General features: G+C 47.4%; 2 protein-coding genes across 3 annotated transcripts in view; one reads left to right on the forward strand and one right to left on the reverse strand.

The window, feature by feature from the left end:
- Nucleotides 1-14,313, forward strand: part of TIAM2 (TIAM Rac1 associated GEF 2) — a 320,913-nt gene extending 306,600 nt beyond the window's left edge. Inside the window, 13 exon segments of the mRNA XM_081294660.1 lie at nt 266-445; nt 2,858-2,926; nt 3,449-3,574; nt 4,310-4,418; nt 6,033-6,212; nt 7,675-7,793; nt 8,676-8,784; nt 9,315-9,373; nt 9,929-10,034; nt 11,534-11,621; nt 11,964-12,118; nt 13,361-13,976; nt 13,978-14,313. Of these exon segments, the coding sequence (XP_081150786.1) occupies nt 266-445; nt 2,858-2,926; nt 3,449-3,574; nt 4,310-4,418; nt 6,033-6,212; nt 7,675-7,793; nt 8,676-8,784; nt 9,315-9,373; nt 9,929-10,034; nt 11,534-11,621; nt 11,964-12,118; nt 13,361-13,976; nt 13,978-13,993 (1,932 nt within the window). The 3' untranslated portion in view covers nt 13,994-14,313.
- A 147-nt stretch (nt 14,314-14,460) lies between these two features.
- The window catches only part of TFB1M (transcription factor B1, mitochondrial), a 46,222-nt gene continuing 41,174 nt past the window's right edge, over nt 14,461-19,508 (reverse strand). Inside the window, exons 6-7 of one of the 2 annotated variants that reach the window (XM_081294661.1) lie at nt 16,482-16,609; nt 14,461-14,837 (exon numbers count right to left, since the gene is read on the reverse strand). In XM_081294661.1, coding sequence (XP_081150787.1) covers nt 14,594-14,837; nt 16,482-16,609 — 372 coding nt within the window. In that variant the 3' untranslated portion in view covers nt 14,461-14,593. The other variant, XM_081294662.1, reaches the window with a different exon arrangement.

Raw genomic sequence — 19,508 nt, forward strand, 5'->3', positions numbered from 1 at the left:
CCTGGGCCTTGAGGCCGATTCCAGTATGAAAGAAGCGTGTGATGGCTGTCATGAGTGGGAAGCCTGTGTCAGTATTAAACACAGGGTAGGTGCTATTTCCCTTGATGGACTTTTAAGTGGTAGAGTGGTCTGGGATGGATGAAACTGTGTGCCCTTGACGCAGCCCTGTGCGATTCCTGAGTGCCGGCATGGCTGGCTGGCGCTGGTGGGAATGGGGAGCAACATCCTGGGCATTAACTACTCCCCACCTCTCCCCACCTCTCAGAGTGCTGAACAGATTGCCGCGCTGTGCAGGGACTTTACCGACACCCAGACCAACAGCATGGAGGGACCCAGGGAGAGTCAGGACCCGCCTCCAAGGCCACTGGCGCGCCACCTCTCTGATGCAGACCGCCTCCGGAAAGTCATCCAGGAGCTGCTGGACACCGAGAAGTCCTACGTGAAGGTAATGGAGGTGCCAGATGCTCCCTCCTTTTTGGTCACGGCGAGTTGTTATGTTAGCCGTGGCCTCACGTCACCTCTGCCCGGGACACCTGCCACTCATGAGACAGACACCTGCTCCTCAAAGCCATGAAACATTGCAGGAAAGGAGGGCAGGGTGAGAGGGTGGGAGAGCTGAGAAGACTCAGAAAAAATTAGATTCTCAGCTCATTTTGTTACCAAGGTAGCTCTCACTATGGAAACAGATGTTCTAGTTTGTCATTTGCAATCTGTGGGAAGGGAGTCTGCACTGCTTTAGGGCGGGGCAGAGATCACTTTAGGTGATAGGACACAGGCAGCAGTCTATACAGAAGTCACTGCAGATGCAAGCCCCCAGAGCCCAGGGTCATGGGCAGCAGAGGCTAATGCAAGGGTATCACGTGGGAACATTCTCACTCCATGATGAGGGAGTCATGTCAAATGTCTAGGGGACCCAAAGAATTCATTTCCTTATCTCACCTACCCCAGGGGAACACTTTATGAGCACAGGCACCTCACTTTAAGTATTTGCTGAAATTCGGGACCTATTATCAGGTCACTTCACTTGTCTGTTACTGGAACAGGATGGCATAGGTTGGTGGCTGAGAACCCAGGCCTGGCTCTGCCGAATCTGGCTGCATGTCCTAGGACATCTTCTCCAACTCACTTGGTCCCTGTGCCCTTCCTGAGCCTCCAGCTCTGCGTTCTGAGGCCAGGAGCCAAGTGCTGGCACACGTGTGGCTCTTCCCTTCCTTCTCCACAAGGTGCAGCTGAGATTCCCTCAGTCACGTCTCTACTGTGCCCTTGGACTTTAAAAGCCTTGCTTACAGGTAGAACAGGAAAGCTCCCCCAAGCCCCTTCCTTTGGTCTATAGGGAGAAAGAAAAGCTAGATCTGCTCTCCATTCTGTCTGGTCTTGCAGTGAGCGTGGGGAGCTCAGGGGACCACAGGGAATGACATCCAGATTTCTGAGCAATTCTTTGCATCCATGGTGGCCTTTCTCCAGGTAGCTCTGAGAGCTCCAGAGTCCTTCTGACATCCTGAGTCCTGGAGCCTTGATGGGCAGAGATAAGAGAAGGATCAGGTCCCTTTTTGTCACTATTTTCTTCTCCCTGATACCTCCTGCTGCTCTGGGCGGGTCATCTCCCTGTGAACTAGTAGAGGACCACCCGTGCAAGCTGTGGGTCAGGACAGGAGGGGCTGACTCCCCTTTCTCTGCAAGAACCTGCACTTTGTTTTCATAGGGCCTCAGGCTGCAGCTCTTTGCCACCCCCAGCTCAGCGTGACCTGCTCTTTCTGTGCAGTAAGTCCCCTGGGTGGCCTTAGACTGGACAGCAGTGACTGCCGTGCGCCACTGTCTACAAAGTAACCGCACCTGGTGCCTCCTGTGATTCACACACACACCCCACTACTGCTATTTTTGTTGACATTTAACACGTCATTTTCCTTGTGGTCATTCTTTAACCTAATCTGGACTCCCGCATGCTCCCTGAAACATCAACATCTGTGTGCTCCCGTCTCACTTCTCATGCCACTGTGCAATTTGGCGAGGGAGGAAAGCCAGGGATGTTTTTATTGTGAAGCACCATTAGTGTCACAGGCCTGGTCTTGTTCTCAGACTGATGGTCCAGGAGGCACTTTGGGCTTGAGAAAGCTCTCTGGCTCTTAGATTTCTCCCTTGTAAAATGAGGGAGCCACTGCAGCTGACTTAGTAGTCAACTATGTCTAGTATTTTAGGACTAAAAATTCTTCAGGATAAATGAAAAACCAAAGAGAGATATTTTCTATCACTTAATTATATCCTGGTCTCAGCTTCAAATTATTAAATTAAAAAACGCTTCATCTAGAGGGTTTGTCAATACAGTGAGCTCCAACTGTTCTGTGCTTACAAATGTAGCTCACGTTTTAAACATTCTAACTGCTAATCTCTGGGGATTCTTTTCTTGCATTTGAACATGGGAATTTAAAATTCTGCTAATGTGTCAACCCCCAAATCGAAGAGCTCTCCAGATCTCGTTCTTCCAGTCCCATGCTGGAGCTGTCCGCCTGCACTGGTGCAGAGAAGCAACCCAGATATCCAGTGGGGTCCCCCTGGCAGCAATCCCCAGCCACACCTCGCTTCCCCTGCAGGGAAGGGGGGTCCTGTGGCAGTGGCCTAGAGACAGGCGTGTTTTGTCAACACAGATAGGAGATCAAGCTGTGAGGAAGGTTGTGGAATCCAGTTGACAAGTGTTGTTTATTAAGCTTTGCATTAGGTGAGCAAAAACAACCCCTCTGGGTGCCCAGAGTGTCAGCAGGACACCTCACCATTCCTAATGGGAGCCTTTGGAGCTGCTGCCTGCTGCTGGAATCACTCGGGTGTTTGAGATTTAGGTGTTAAGAAGACTTTCTTCTTTCAGGATCTGAGCTGCCTCTTTGAATTATACTTGGAGCCACTTCACAATGAGACTTTTCTTACCCAAGATGAGGTAAATAACGCACTCGCTCCCTCTGTGTACTGACAGGCAGATTCCTGCTCCCTTTGAACCGCTCTCACATAGACTCTGTGTACTGATTCCAATGAGTACCCGGGGCGTGGGGTCTCCTGAAGGTCCTACGTGTGGCCTCTATTGCATGAACATGGCAAGGGCAGAGGGCTGGTCATTGTTATTTATAGTGGAGGACGTATGTTCCCAAATTACTTTCCAGAACATGCACTTTCAATGTTAAGCCACAGAAATTCATTCTTTTCTGTGGACTTCCATCTTTCCTGATTTGAATACCAAGAATGTTACATCTGTGTAAAAAGTTATCTTAGAAATATGGAATCACAGGGGCTGGGGCTATATGTCTCTCTACATTTAAGTGAAATCTCTTATGAAAATGCTCTTCTGGAAAAGATTGGCTCTTTCTGCTTCTTGGGGACCTTCCTTGTGATTGACATGAGGGCCTGAGGGGGCATCCAGCTTGTCCTGGCTAACACCTCTTTTCAAACCCCAACCTTCACATAGATGGAGTCGCTTTTTGGAAGTTTGCCCGAGATGCTGGAGTTTCAGAAGGTGTTTCTGGAGACATTGGAGGATGGGATCTCGGCCTCCTCTGACTTCGATGTACTGGAAACCCCCTCACAGTTTAGAGTGAGTATTTTAGACCTAGATTTAAAGCAAAATTAGGTGGGAATGGTGCAAAAATCTCTTTGCACGTTCGCTGCACTGTTTCCCCGGCAGGTGGTTAAAGAAGGCCATGGATTTTTCTCCTAAAGTAAATGCTCTGCCAGTCAAAAGTCTGGGCAGCCCCACCTCTGCAGCATCCCCTGGCCGTGGACCACACCCTTCTCCTTTCTCAGCTTTCCAGGAGGTATCTAGGGTATTGCTTCTGAAGCAAGAGCACCTGCCCTGAACCTCCCCTTCTCTGTAGTCCTGGGAACCTGGGTGGAGAGCATAGGTTTCAGATGCTCCGATGGAGCCTTCTCCTCTGTGGTGTCAGAGTAAACTCCATGGTTGACATGACCCCCCCCCCCCCCGGGACGAGAAGCCAAGAGGCCGTGGAAAGGGGTCCAGAAGTAGAGTCGAGTTCCAGACTCTGTCCAGCCCAACACCCCCTTGGCGGGTGCATTTCTTAGCACTCTCTGCTGCCTGTCCTCTGACGGCACACCAGGTCAGAAGGCTCTGCCAGCACCTCAAGCTGTTGGCCCACTGGGGGAATCTGGGTGCATCCAGAGTGAACAGAGCAGCCCTGGGCTTATGTCAGTGGGGACTTCTGAGGCACTTGTGTTTTGGTACCAAGGAGGACATTATGGAGCAGGCCTGCATCTGCCAGATGTCCACACATGGAGCAAAGCGAGTCTGATTTGACTTTTCCTCCCCTTCTAGAAACTGCTGTTTTCCCTTGGAGGCTCTTTCCTCTATTACGCCGACCACTTTAAACTGTACAGCGGATTCTGTGCTAACCATATTAAAGTACAGAAGGTTCTTGAGCGTGGTGAGTAGTGCATACCTTTTATAGATGTGTTTTGGTCTTTTGTATTTTTAGTTTTGATGCAGAGTGAATTTATATTTTAACAAGCAGAGGTAAGTGAAATTTCAATGGATTTGGTTCTTTTCCTAGCCTTGAGAGTGTCAGAAGTTCTGGGGACAGTTTTCACTTATTTCAGTGTACTGGCAGCACTGAGCAGATGTGCCTGAGACACAGTGGCTGCTTTGCTAGGTGGTCGCCCTCTGCTGTTGGATTTCATGGATTTCTTTCTTACCACATCCCAGCCTTATGGAACCTACCACCATACATCTTGGATGGGATAGAAAGAAATGCGTGCTCAGGACTTTCTGGTGTCAACCCTCCTTAGCTGGAGGAGCAATGACAAACTACTACCAAACCCACAAGACGTGTGTGAACTACTGGAGTCTCTTTGTAGAACTGGGAAGAACTCACTCTCCCAGTGGTGGCCCTTCTCTGTGCACTGTCCTGAGGCACCGAGATCTTTCTCCTGACACAGTTTAACCACATCTACAGCTTTTGCATTTAGTTTAATGTAGAGCTGTCAGTACCTCAGAAGCCCCCAGTTTAACAGATGGAGTCTTGGGACGCTTACAATTCCTAAAAATGGCCAGAATCCACTGTTTCCAGTCACTTTAAACAGAGGTCTGAACTCCAGGCATTTCCTCCTACAAACGTCATCTTATGTATGATGGTCTGTAGAAAAATCAAAACACGCAGTGCCCAACCCCCTTCTCTGTTATAATGAGGTTCACCTCACCACTGAGTTGACTGAAAATCATGTTCAAAATGGTACTGCATCTTCTAGATGCTGAGATTTTGCCTTTGTCAAAGAACCCCAAATAAGGGCATATCCTCATTTAGATGGGTTGCATTCCAAACAGCTGGCCAAAGGAGGCCACCTGGTGGAATGCAAAGTGGCAGCTGGTGTGGCCACTGGCACTCAACATCACGGGCACCCGGATTCCTGGGTGTACTTCGTGGCACTCGACACTGAAGAGAAAGGCAGTCCTCACTGCCAAAGCCGGTGCATCAGCGCTGTGGCTCTGTGAGGGTTAGGCTGCAGGGCTCATCGGAAAAATTTTTCAAATTTTTTCAAAAATTTTTCAAAGGAAAAATGGTGGTGCTTTTTCAGATAGCACCATGAGGCGGAGACAAGAGGGAACAGCAGTGCTAGCGAGGCCGGTGGAAGAAACTCTGGCTGTGCTACCATCTGAATCACATGTGGGTTCGGCCAAGGATCTGGAAGCAGTCCTGTGGCTTGATGAACTGTTTGGAACTCATTTTCCAGGCCGCCTGTGAGAGCGACCCTGAGTGTGCACCTAGAGCCAGACAGGCGCGTTCAGACTCAGTGCTCCTCTTGGGGTGGGCCTGTACTCCTCTGCCTTCCTAGTAAGCTTCCTTTGCTCAGCGGACCATTAGAGCTTCAAAGCTGAATCCCAGGTTGATAACTGGGTGCCTGGTGTGGTGATGTGCTTGGACCTTTATTTAAGGATGGCATGGACTACAGAGTGGATGGTCTAAAACTTTGTTAAGACAAATGATAGACAGTGTCATGCGTCCCACCAAGCTCTTCTAAGGGTCTTTCCCCATTGCTTACAGCCAAAACCGATAAGGCCTTTAAGGCTTTTCTGGATGCGCGGAATCCCACCAAGCAGCACTCCTCCACCCTGGAGTCCTACCTCATCAAGCCGGTTCAGCGAGTGCTCAAGTACCCTCTGCTGCTCCGGGAGCTCGTGTCCCTGACGGACCACGAGAGCGAGGAGCACTACCACCTGACAGGTGAGGCTGTGAGGACGGCAGCATGAGCTGCAGGGGACACATTCTGAGTCACTGTCACGGCTGCGACTCATTCAATTTTCCTATGTGATGACAGCTCAGTATGGCCATTCCTTTAGAATACAGAGTCCTTTGGTAAAATCAGTTTCCTGCAGAAGCTCCCAATAATTCTGAGGGGTGATTCGATCTGAATCTTTGAAAGAAGGTGATTTAAACTCAGTGTGTTGAAGTAAGCTACCTGAGTCACTTGGCTGGTAAACTGGCTGCCAAAACAAGTCAGGCCTCCTCCTGCCACCAGGAAGCTGTGACAGTGGCTGCCCGGGTGCTGCTGATCCTACGTGCTGGGGGAGGCGCCACCTTGTGGACATCTCTGAGCAGAGCGGGGCTGGCGGTGAAGTGCTCAGTGGCAGACTGTGCTTTGAGGTCCAGGCTGATTTGAAGCCTCTGAAATGACTGGCTTGAGGTACTACTGGACAAAGCACAGGGCCCTGCAATTTCAGAGTAGAGGATCCCTTAGAGAGATGCTTCATTTGGACAGGAGAGAGAAGTAGTAATTTATTCTCCACATGTCAAAACTAGGATGTCAAGTTAAGCCAGCTCATAAAATTTCTGGGGAAACAGATTTGTTAATAAAGGTTAGCAGTAGTGAATAATAAGCACCAGAGGAGTAAATTTAACTTGTTCATCCATGACAAGCATACTATGGGTCCTAAGTAGTGCAGACAAAATTTTTTTATATAAAAGTTAAAAGTCTGTTAACAACTTCCTTCCAAACCTCCCTCCTGGCAGAGGATGAAAATGCTGAATCAGGAGAACAAAGTGTTAAAATACTTATTTTGAGGTGGCTTGGAATTTTGCTTTTTGCTTTTGATAGAATCATTTTGTCCCTTATGTGCCCTCATACCACATATTAAACACCATGTATCAATACAAACCACTGCTCTGGCAGCAAGGTGTTTACACAGTTTACATCTGTAACTGCTAATTAAAAACCATGGATTCCAATCTAGTAAGTGGCCTTGGAGGAGAGGCTGCCTTCAGGAGCAGGTGCCCTGAGGGCCGCCACTCTTGGGTTGAATTCTGACCCCACCGCTTGTTTTTATCCAGAATCTGGCAAAGCACTCTGCATCTCAATTATCTCTTCTTTAAAATGAGGTTGGTTACAGCCATCGTTTTATGGTGGGGATGAGATGATTCACATTCATCACTCGTGATGCATGTCTAGTGGGAAGTGCTGCGTGTTAGTGCTGCTGTTAGTCATCACCAAGAGAATTTGAGGTAGAAGGTATCTGGCTGTTCACAGAAAGGACTAGATTACAGGGGGCCCTGGGCAGCCACACCTGAGCAATGCTGGTGGTGGTGGTGGGAACCAGTCTGGATGGCTCTCCTCTGAAGCTCCTTCCTCACTGTTGTTGGACAGACTTAAAGCAAACAACGATGATAAACATGATTTCATATTTTGCAGAGGCACTGAAGGCAATGGAAAAGGTGGCAAGCCACATCAATGAGATGCAGAAGATCTATGAGGACTACGGGACCGTGTTTGACCAGCTGGTAGCTGACCAGAGTGGTCCAGAGAAGGAGGTCTGTTGGGCTCTGGACTCAGAGAGGCCCTAGGCCTGGGTAGATGGGGTTTAGCCTACGCTGATAGTACTCTCCTGGGGGAGAAAACCACCTGAAATTTACTTGATTTTTAACATGCAATTCACTACATTGGTCTCAAAATGTAACCTAATGACATGTTCACAATGAACCAAAGACTACAAACCACTTCACTGGGTTCATGTCCCCACCCCTGGGCATGACATCTCCCAGTCCCAATTCTTGTGCTGGGAGGGAAGGATGAGGGAAAGAGGGGAGCACCCTGCAGAGAGAATCAAGGGCTTCTCCTTTTTTATTCTTCCATTTTGAACATCAAATATCAGTGGTTACCTGGCTTACTTAAGCCAGTCCAAGTGGGATTTGACATTTTCTACATTATTCTTTTCTTGTGACTGTTAAATTTAGAACCCTGTGCTTTTAATGCCCATATGCATGCAAGAGGCAATATAGTTTGAGTAAAAAATGGCAAGAATAGAAAAGAACCGGAATTTTTTCAATAATGGTCAGTTTCAATGTTGGTACTTCTTTTATTATCAAGTCTAATGCAGTTTAGGATTAGAGGTGGCAAATATACTAGATATTGACACAGGCCCTTCAGATGAACACCGGTGGAACTAACGTTATGGAAACAGTAGCTCACGAGGCCCCTCTCACATCCACAGTGTGCAATGTAGCAAAATATTTCACCTTCATGTTGTCTATCCACAGTTTGATGCTTAGCTCACATTATAAAACCTACTATTTAATACTCTGTGTTATTGGGACCATAGAAAATAGGTGCACTTGTCTTTTAGCAAATGACCACATATATGTAAACCTCTGGGGGTTTCCACATCTTCTTTATTTCCTGTCTTTACAATCTAGGTAACAGAACTTTCCATGGGGGAACTCCTGATGCACTCTACAGTTTCCTGGCTGAATCCGTTTTTGTCTCTAGGAAAAGCCAGAAAGGACCTTGAGCTTACGGTATTTGGTTAGTATTCCATTAGAAAGAATGTCAACTCTCAAGAGACAGATAGCAAGGAGAACTGGGCCAGCCCTACCCAGCTAGCCACATGCTGATTCCCAGGAGTCGGGAGAACAGCCACCTCTGGCCCTTCACAAGGGCCTCGCCTTGTGCCGTGTGGCTCAGAACAAGAGTCATGGGCACAGATCTCCCAAGGCTGTTTTGAAACCTGCTATCTTAAAGCTTGCTGCACTTCAAAATCTCTTAAATTCTGAGGGTCAGAAGAGCAAGTGTAGAGGGTGTAGTGCCACTGAGATGCACACCGTGTCCTCAGCCTCCAGTTAAACAGGAAGATTCGCAGTGCCAGGTGCTGCTTTAGAACACTCCACGCAGGATGACCAGAAGGCAGCGCGGTTACTCACCTGGTGTTGGGATCACAGTGGGATCTTAGCGACTCCCAAGCTTGAAGAGCTTTTTTCTAGTAAAACATTCAGCATTAGTTCAACCTTGAAAGAGTCTCTATTAAATAATGACTTTTCTTTCTCTTTTCCTTTTAGTTTTTAAGAGAGCTGTCATATTGGTTTATAAAGAAAACTGTAAACTGAAAAAGAAATTGGTAAGACAAGAATCACTTTTAATTAAAACTACCTCTCCACAGCTCTCTCCTACGATGTTGAACTAGAAAGCTCGCTGAGCACCGCAGCTCACAGGCTGATTAGTACTTATTCTGAGGAAAACTAATGAAATCGGGTACTTAGGGCATTTCTGAATCTCCCTATAGACATCTGTTCACGTGGGGGCCTATGTAAGAAATCAACTTTTATATCCCTGAAAATGGCCCATGTTTATTCCCCACACATTGGAGTCCGTGAAGCTTGTTTTAAAAGACTTTTGACCTTGACTCAAAACACAGGCTCCCACAGGCCCCTAAATTAGAACTCAGCCGTGGTCCCAGGCCCTCAGCAGCAGGTGCACAGGGCTGGCTGTGGCTCTGGCCTAGAGACCTGGAACCCCGGGCCCCATGGGTGAGGTCTTGGAGAACCAGATGCATTCCCGATTCCGTGTCCTGGACCCAGGACAGCGGCACACAGCCTGTCTGCACAGAGGGACTGTGCACACCTGCTCCCCGGAGAGCTCCTTAACCCTCTTTCCTGTGGGCTTTTTGTTGCAGCCCTCGAATTCCCGGCCTGCGCACAACTCCGCTGACTTGGACCCGTTCAAATTCCGCTGGTTGATTCCCATATCGGCCCTTCAAGTGAGGCTGGGGAACTCGGCAGGTAACTGTTGTGCAGTGCAGCGCCAGGCAGTGAACTGAGGAAGGAAGCAGCGGCAGGCAGGGGCATGTCCGCTCTGTTTCTGTGATAAAAGCAGCTGAGTGCCAGCCTTCAGGAGGACAGACTCATTTCTGCTCATTTCAGAGGTGTCTGTTCTAGGTGGCGTGGGCACAGCACTCATGGTGGGAGGAGGCCTCACCTCGGGGCAGGCAGGAAGCAGGAGGAGGGAGGGGACTGAGGTCCAGTGCCCTCTGCAGGGCACACCGCCACGCTCTGACGTCCTCCCACGGGGCCTCACTTGTAAAGGTCCCCCCACTTCCCAGTGGCACCGCAGGCTGGCAGACAGGCCATCAGCACGTGGGGGTACACTTCTGTCTGTCTTCTTTTTTGTGGTACTGGGGATTGAACCCTGGGCCTTAGATGGGCTAGGCAAGTGCCCTGCCACTGAGCCGCACCCCAGTGGTGTGTCTTGCTTTATAGGGAAGGAAAACAAGGACTAGAGGTGGTTTTGCTATTTATTGACAAACCTTTGCCAACAGATGGTTTCCTCTGACAGATGGCCCTTTCATCACTTTATTTTCATGATCAAGTTTTCAGTGTTTCTCTTTTTAGCCTAACACTCTTTTTTTGGGGGGTGGTGGGTACTGGGGATTGAACTCTGGGGCACTCAACCACTGAACCACATCCCCAGCCCTATTTTGTACTTTAGAGACAGGGTCTCACTGAGTTGCTTAGCACCTCGCTGTTGCTGAGGTTGGCACTGAACTCACAATCCTCCTGCCTCAGCCTCCCAAACTGCTGGGATTATAGGTGTGCGCCATTGTGCCCGGCTTTAGCCTAACATTCTTGATACCCTAAAATTAAAAATGGTCACAGACCCTTCCAGAATAACCATGAGTTGCTGGCAGTGAGTCAGGTGACAGAGGGCGACAGGCTGGGGTGTGCAGTGACAGGCTGGTTCTCTTTAGTCTGTCAGAGGCACTAGGTTTCCCCAGGACGGGACTGTTACCTCAAGGGCCCGAGCACTTTCTTCCGAAAGGCCAAAGAGCGGGCAAGAGGAGGATACATGTTACAGCATTTTTTCCTGGAGCATTGGAAAGGCAGGATCAGACAGATAGCTAGAAAACTTCAGCAGGAAATACAAACTGTAAGCAATAAGCATATCAAAATCACACATAGCCCGAGCCACGAAGAAAACCATGAGTCAGCACTGGGACTATCTGACTTTTTAATCTTGAGTGTTAAGCTTCACAAGGGTTCTTTTTTTTTTTTTTTTAAAGAGAGAGTGAGAGAGGAGAGAGAGAATTTTTAATATTCATTTTCTAGTTCTCGGCGGACACAACATCTTTGTTGGTATGTGGTGCTGAGGATCGAACCCGGGCCGCACGCATGCCAGGCGAGCGCGCTACCGCTTGAGCCACATCCCCAGCCCCTTCACAAGGGTTCTCAATCGTGGCACATGACGAAGTCATAGACTCTTGTTTCCATTTCTTTTTACACAGGGACAGAAAATAATTCCTTATGGGAGCTGATCCATACAAAGTCAGAGATAGAAGGACGGCCAGAAACCATCTTTCAGCTGTGCTGCAGGTATTCTGACTTCCAGAAATTTAAACCAGGGAAATGACAGAACTGACCCCTAGAAAGCGGAATTTTAGTGCCCACCTGAGTTTTGGCTCACACCCACCCCCAAAACACAGCCACTGAAGGCCCAGTGGAGGGATACGTTGATCAAGTGTAACACACCTAACCCTCAGGGAGACCGCCTCTCGCCTCCTTTTGTAAGTGGGGACAGCCAGGCAGAGAAGATGGCTTTCTGCCAGCTAAGCCTGGATGCTGGAGGGCATGGCTGGCAAAGGCCATGAGGAGCAGCGAGGGCCAGGGTAAAGGCCGAGGACCCTGCAGACCATTGCTGTGCCCTCACTCCCACAGTGACAGCGAGAGCAAAACCAGCATCGTGAAGGTGATCCGCTCTATTCTGCGGGAAAACTTCAGGCGCCACATCAAGTGTGAGCTACCTCTGGAGAAGGTGTGCAAGGATCGCCTGGTCCCACTGAAGAACCGCGTTCCGGTGTCAGCCAAATTAGGTGAGCACTTTGCCAGCTCTGTTTATCCACGATGTGGTGGGACGGGGTGTGCTCTTGTCACCCATCTCTGGGGAACACTGTCCGAAGCTTTGTTTCCAAGGGACCCAACCTGGCTCCTGCTCCAGCCAGCCTCTGAGGAAGGCATCCGCCTCCAGCCCAAAGCCCACTCTCCCAGGTCCTGATTCCCCATCTGTTCTGCTCACTGTGCATCCCCAGGTTCACAACGGCACCAGGCATCTAGGCCCAGTGCTTAAAATTTAAGATCAAGAAACCTAATCTGTTCTACACAGTTAATAAGCCAGCAGGTGATCACTCTAGGTTCTGCTCTTCAACTTTGTTTGCAAAATTTTAGCATCAGTCTTCAGAACTTCAGTCTTCGCTGTTTCACCTTTTGTTGTTGTTACCACACAGTTTGTAAAACTAAAAACATCTTTTTCAGCTATAATTTGACCTCTTCAGATTATGTGTTTAATGTCAAAATAAACCCTGGCCACCAAAAAATAATATGCAGCTAATGTCTGGAAACACTTTAACTGCAAGTTCCTTTCCCCATCAACCCAAGAGAACAGAATGAAACACACACATGCAGAATGCGGACTCGCTGAAAGTTGCTTAGAAATTCCATAGAGGGTTCTTATGAAAGATAAAGAACAGGGGCTGGGAATGTGGCTCAGGTGGTAGTGCGCTCGCCTGGCATGTGTGCGGCCCGGGTTCGATCCTCAGCACCACATACCAACAAAGATGTTGTGTCTGCCAATAACTAAAAAAAAATAAATATTAAAATTCTGTCTCTCTCTTAAAAAAAAAAAAAGATAAAGAACATATTTCTGCTTTTAACTGAGCAAGGAAAATAAACAAGAAAATATGCAGAGAAAGATGGTATAATCTTAGATTACAAAGATCGGAACCTAGATTTTATTAGTGATTAACTTTCAATTTACTTGTTGGCAAAACAAGAGTTCTAGGTTCTATAGGTAGTTTACTAGAGCTTCATTATTTATAAAAAATAATAAAAAATGCTCACTTCCCTGAACTTACAATTTCAAATGAACATAAATAAAAAATTTCTATGCTTGCAGTATTTACACATTTCTGTCTAAATACCAGGTAATAGATTTCAAATGATAGAATAAAGTCTTACATAATTAAGATGTTAAGTCTCATACCTTACGAATCAGAAACTGCCCACTATGTAATCTCTTTGGGTCACAAAGGGAGAGCAATGTTCTTTTCTCGTTGCAGCCTCGTCCAGGTCTTTGAAAGTCCTCAGGACCTCTGCCAGCAGCGATTGGCCCAGTGAGTCCAGCAAGGGCCACTCTCTGGACTCAGACGAGTGCAGCTTGAGCAGCGGCACCCAGAGCAGTGGCTGCCCTGTGGCTGAGAGCAGGCAGGACTGCAAGAGCGCGGCTCCCGGGAGGGACCCCCACGTTGGCCCAGCAGAGTTTCCAGACAGTCTCATCAAAGAGAGCGATATTCTGAGCGACGAAGATGAGGACTGCCACCCGACACTGAACCAGGGCAGCCCTACCAAGGACATTGAAATTCGGTTCCAAAGACTAAGAATCTCTGAGGATCCTGACCCACTCCCGGCTGCCCAACAGCCGGGCACCAGGGCTGACGAGGGCCAGAAGGGAGGGGAGCAGCCCAAGCTGGTCCGGGCCCACTTCTGCCCCATTAAACGAAAAGCAAACAGCACCAAGAGGGACAGAGGGACTCTGCTCAAGGCGCAGACTCGTCACCAGTCCCTTGACAGTCAACCCGAAAATGCCAACATTGATCTAAATTTGGTTCTAGAGCGGGAATTCAGTGTCCAGAGCTTAACTTCGGTTGTCAACGAGGAGTGCTTTTACGAAACAGAGCCACGGAAAATCATAGTGCAGCTCGATCCAGACGCGGATGACACTGATCCTTGACTTATATTATATATTTTCCCACAAAAACATTGTAAAGATCTAAGTTATTTTAATTTATTGTGGACCAGAAAACCAGATTAAACTGGTCAGAATCTGTAAATTAGTTTATATCCCTTTTTGAGCAGGTATCTCATTCTAATGATTTAGAATCCTTAAAATAAAATTTCATTCTAATTACTTTAAGTTATGTGGAAAAAGTAAGGTCGGGGAAGTTGTGATTAATAGCTTTAAAGGGGTCCTTTTTTCCCCCAGAAGCTTCTGGGCATTTTCTTTGAGCTGTTAGTTTTTGCTTTATTTAAAGCAAATTTAAGTTATTTTAATGTGGTTTAGGGGCACAATGTGCAGAGATTTCAGTTTTGTAAGGTTGTAATAGATGCTGTTTATACTAAACATGTCATATCTATGCAGTATATATTAAAAGAAAGCTGGTACTGTATCTTGATATTTATTTTCTTTACCAAGTTGTACAGTAAAAGGAGCATGTCATCTGACCACTGGTATTTTACTGTCGTTCTGTGAAGACGGACAAGGACTGAGAAGCCCACCTGCTGGCTGCAGCCTGCTAGAGTCCACAGCTCTCCCTGTCACTGTCTTTAGTCTGATTTTTGCTTCTACTTTGCTTGAGTTCTTCTCGGAAATTATAAGCAAAGAGCTGTGGGTCTTCGTCACACATTTTTCTGTATATGTCACAGAGGTTCTTAAAGTGCAAAACCGAGAGCTGGGTGGGACGAAGAGTGGGGTCTACGTCTGCCAACTGCAACAACCTTCCTGTGCTCTCCAGGCGCTGAGCTGCAGGGAACAGCATTCTGGGGGAAGGGGGAAAAAGCAGAATTTTACTTTAATTCTGGGAATCATCACATCTCCCACTCTTAAAAACGACAGGGTTCCTGGCAATTGCCACCTTGAGGGAACGACAGAGGCCACTGGAACCTCTTGGATTACAAGAGGTACAACCCACCAGAGGTAGATGCACCCTGCTTTGGAAAGCAGCTGTATCCAAAATAAAGTTTCCAAAGCTAGCTTGCTACACATCATATCTGCTCCGCTGCATCTTGCAGAAGTATGTTCTGATTTGCCTCAAATTTTGATGAAAATCTTCTGTATTCCTAGGTACCAAAGCTCCAGTTTTGTTTCTCTATAATTTGAATTTCCTTCACCCCCAAGAGTGACTGTTTTGTAAAGCTAGAACACAGTTGATGGGAAAACAGCACTTCCCCTCTTTAAGATATTTTTGAAGCATCTTTGCAGCGTTTCAGAGTGCTTTAAATTGCATTTAACCAAATGAAGTCATTATTTTAAAAGAATGAAACAACTGCTTGGGACACTGGGAGGAGGTGGGCCTGGCCCTTGTTTTCTTCTCTCAGACCTCAGTCCACAGAGCTCACCCGAATGGCTTGGGAGCTGTTGACACCAGCGAAGGCGTAGTGTCCTCAACAGGAGCTGCAGGCCCCCACACTTTCAGGTGAGGTGACCTCAAAGTCCTGCTTCATGGCAGGAGGGTCTGATGATGCTCTAACATCTGGGACCACTGTGTGATGTGGTGTGACTGAAGGACACCAACACACCAAAGCGGATCACAATATTTGTCCACACACATAGACAGGACTGTGTGCAGAAATGAACGGGGCCTGTCACTTAGCGGGGGGTTGCCTAGATGACGGTAGGGCCAGCTTTAAGTTCAGACCAACTCAAGGATTTCTAAAAGCAGGATATACTTTGTGATGCTTCCTGGCTATGAATCAGGGTGGTCAGGTACAGCTGTGAGTCCCACCTGGATCAGCAAACAGCAAGCCAAGAGTTAAAATTGCCACCAGAAAAGAGGTTTTGTGGAATTCTGCCTAGCAGAACCTGAAGTCATTTCACAGGACCAGAGAGGGAGCTATGCCAGGAGGTCCTGGAAATGAGAAATGTGTGCCTGTAAAGCAGAGTCCCTTTCAACAGCTAAATGCTGCCCATTAGGTGGAAATCTATAAAATACATTTCTCAGCCTTCTTAGACTATAAGTGAGCCTCAGGATACAGGATATCACTGTGGTCACTGCAGGTCCACTGAGGTATGTGGGCTCTGAACTAGGGCCCAGTGTCTGTTTCCTGTGTGGAGCAGCGAGCAGAGCAGGACCAAGTGCGCTCACGGGAAGGAGCCTGTCACTTCGTTTTGGCTGCTCAGAAGTTACATCTGCTTCCTAGTTGTCATGTATCCTTCAAGAAGGGAGATGGCAACGTGGTGCAAAAAGCGTGGAAAAGCCATGGTCTGTCTCTGTCCATCCTGAGAACCCATTACCTCCCTGGGACTGGGTCAGCATCAGGCCTGCAACCGTGCCAGGCCTGCGAGTGGCCTCTGAGGCAAACCAAGGCAGCCACGTTTTGCTCATCGCAGGATTCCAGCTAATAACAGAGTAGGAGTCACAGAACTTTAGGAATTTTAAGGCCAGAGAGGAGGGGCACGCTTACCCCAGGCCGTGGTGGCAGTACTTCCTCCGGAACTGAAATGCACTCCGAACGACCTTCTCCACCAGCTTGAATGGCTGCTCTATCTTGGGCCGTATCAGGGGCGTGAAGTGCACCACTCCCACGTCCACCTTGATCGTAAACAAGCATGCGTCACTGTGTGGCACGTGTGGCAAAGCACAATTGAGCAATCTCTAAGTCCCAGAGTGTGGGCTGCTGAAAACACCGCTTCACAGACACACCTTTCCACACTCCTCTCCTCTGGCCACATAAGAAGCTGTGTTCGACTTGAGAGGACTCAAGTCCCGGTTTGCTCCATCTATTCCATAATACATCCCCTAGATCTGTGCCTGATGACCACTTAATTTACAAATGAAGCCTTACAATAGCCTTTACAGTCCATTCCAATCATCATTAAAGTCAGGCAAATAACAGCTACCATTAGGATATTTTAGTTGGCTTTGAATGAATAAAAAATAAGCTACAGCAGCAGTTCTCACTATAAGTCAGGGCCTCAAAACAGTGAAGGCAGATGGTCCCCAAGGACTATTAGCACCAAACTCCTGGAGAGGGAGTCAGTTAGGACACCATCTACTATGGGTATGGACATGATTAATCGGGTGGACAGAATTCAGGCACACAGTCTGCACAGCCACCTAACTTTCTGGTGGGAACTTTACATGCCCCAGGAAGTACAGGCAGGACTGAAACTGAAAATGGAAATCTCCAAAAAATGTCACTGAGATTGTTTAGGCTGCACCCAGCTGTTGAGATTCTTTAATCATCAGAAAATGAAACTTTTCAGGCCTATCTTTTAAGAGATTTATACCCAGCCTTAGTCCAAAAATGGGCTCAGTGGCTCTCGGGGATACGTTAAACACAACAAAGGAAAAACACTGAAAGCAGAGACAAAGGGAAATGAAATCGAAACAGCTCTCGAGGTGTCCACAGCCTGACAGGGACTGTGACCCTGGCTCCAGGAATTGGAACTGCACTCTGAGCACCCACAGGCCCCCGAAAGCCGAGACAGAGCAGTGTGGGCAGTGTAAGCTGTGCTGTTTTCTGAACCCCTCAGAGGGCATCTTCTCCTGAGAGTCTCCCTAGAAAAGGGCTGGAACACGGGGCAAGTGCTGTTCTGCTTTGGCTTCAGGGTGGAGGAAACATGGCCTATGGTGTGATACACCATGCAAAGTACATGTTAAACACTGGATTTCCACATACTCTGAAATGCCTGTCCTCACCTTTCTTCTTAGTTTGGGATATCTGATGTGATACGTGGTGGACAAGAAAGGAAAATGAACATGCTAAGACGTGCTCAGCATGTTTTCTTCAGGTCTAAGGACAGCCCAGCCTTCTAGGGCCACTGCCTCCTGAGAACCACCAACAGAGAGGCTTTACACACCAAAAATGCCTTCCCCAGATGTTTGCCAGCTTCAGACCATTTTAGTGAAGATTTCATGATGAACAGTAGTTATGAGTAATGGCTAAATACAACGTTAAATGTTCCTAAATTTTCCAAGTTTTTCTAATTGTGCTCTCTGCGTTGCTTCACTAGGTTAAGTTAGCAACTAGTACTTCTGTAGGGCGCTAGAAGGCCAGCACTTTCCAGTTTTTTCAAACACTGAGCATGGCAGTCAGAGGGGAGAGAGATTGAGAAGGTGAGTTAGGGGCTCAAGGGAGAAGAATGCTGCCGTCAGCAGAGAAGATGGCTCCCTCTTAGAGCACTTCTGTGGAAGGAAAGAGACGATCAACAAATGGGGCGCAGTGGGAGGAACAGCCCAAGGAACACCATGCAAACTACATGTTAACACTGGATTCCACATACTCTGAAATGCCTGTCCTCACCTTTCTTCTTAATTTGGGATATCTGAGAAGGTTATATGACATTCTCTAGATTTCTCCTGCCTTGTCATTCTGTGACCATCACTCCTCCTTTCCTGTCACCATCTGAGCTCCCTGGCATCCCTGTCCCTATCTCTCATTCTGCCAACCTTTATGACTCATTTCCCCAAACCCATCCATCCAATTCTCCCAAATTACACAGTCAATTCCAGCAGCTGTGCACTCACCAGGAATGATCCAACAACCTGCTGGTCTCCAGAGAAAAACATCTTTCAGCAAAATACAGCCTGATAAAATTTAACCCCTACCCAACCCCAAACTATCAAAGAATTAAAACTCAGGATAAATTTGCCTGATTCTAAGACTCTGGGAGCAAAGGCGCAGATTTGGGGTTGGAGCATGCTCCCTCCCGTTCCTTCCTGCACAGAAACTGTCACTTCTGGCTTCTTTGAATTAAAAATTCGGTTTCATCGTTATTTGACTAATTTCATTCTTTTGAGACACAGTTGGTGTTTGCAAATACAGGAAACGTCTAGTGTTTGCTTTACTTAAATATTTTAAGATCCTGCAGAAATATAGCAGCACCCATGTAAATGGCAGCAGATTTCCAAAGTTTGAATACAATTCTGACACTCAGTGAGGTTAGCTAAAAGAAAACCTCCACTTTCAAACGCAGCACTACTTAGTGGGGACCTCTATAAAACTCAGAGGCAAAAATAATGTGGTCAGTAATGCCTGCTGCTTCTAGTGTGGGAGGACCTCTCCTATATACCCTCTTCTCTATCCCTTTCCCAGAGACTTGTTGGAATACTCCGTATGACAGAGGCCATTTTCTCCACAAACACAGGAAGGCTGCTGTGTAACTATGGTAACAGATACAAAAATGCTTTTTACTTATAATTGAATGCTTATTTAAAATTACAACCTTTATTTTTTCTTCCTTGAGTTTTATAAAAATGAAATCACGATAAAGGCACTAGATGCACTTAACATATTCTAACTTACTGTGGCCAACTTCTTTCCACAGTCTATCTGCAAAACAAAATGACCCAGTAATATTTCAAATCTAAGGGACTTATAATGGATTTTTCTATTTGCCTCTCTAACCATCACAATGCCAACGCTGTACCAGGCAGTTTCTCAATGTCAGCAGCCATGACCATAACAGCCTGAAGCACATGCCTCTTC

Source organism: Spermophilus citellus (assembly GCF_964194105.1).
Source record: "Spermophilus citellus genome assembly, chromosome: 5".
Lineage (NCBI taxonomy): Eukaryota > Metazoa > Chordata > Mammalia > Rodentia > Sciuridae > Spermophilus > Spermophilus citellus.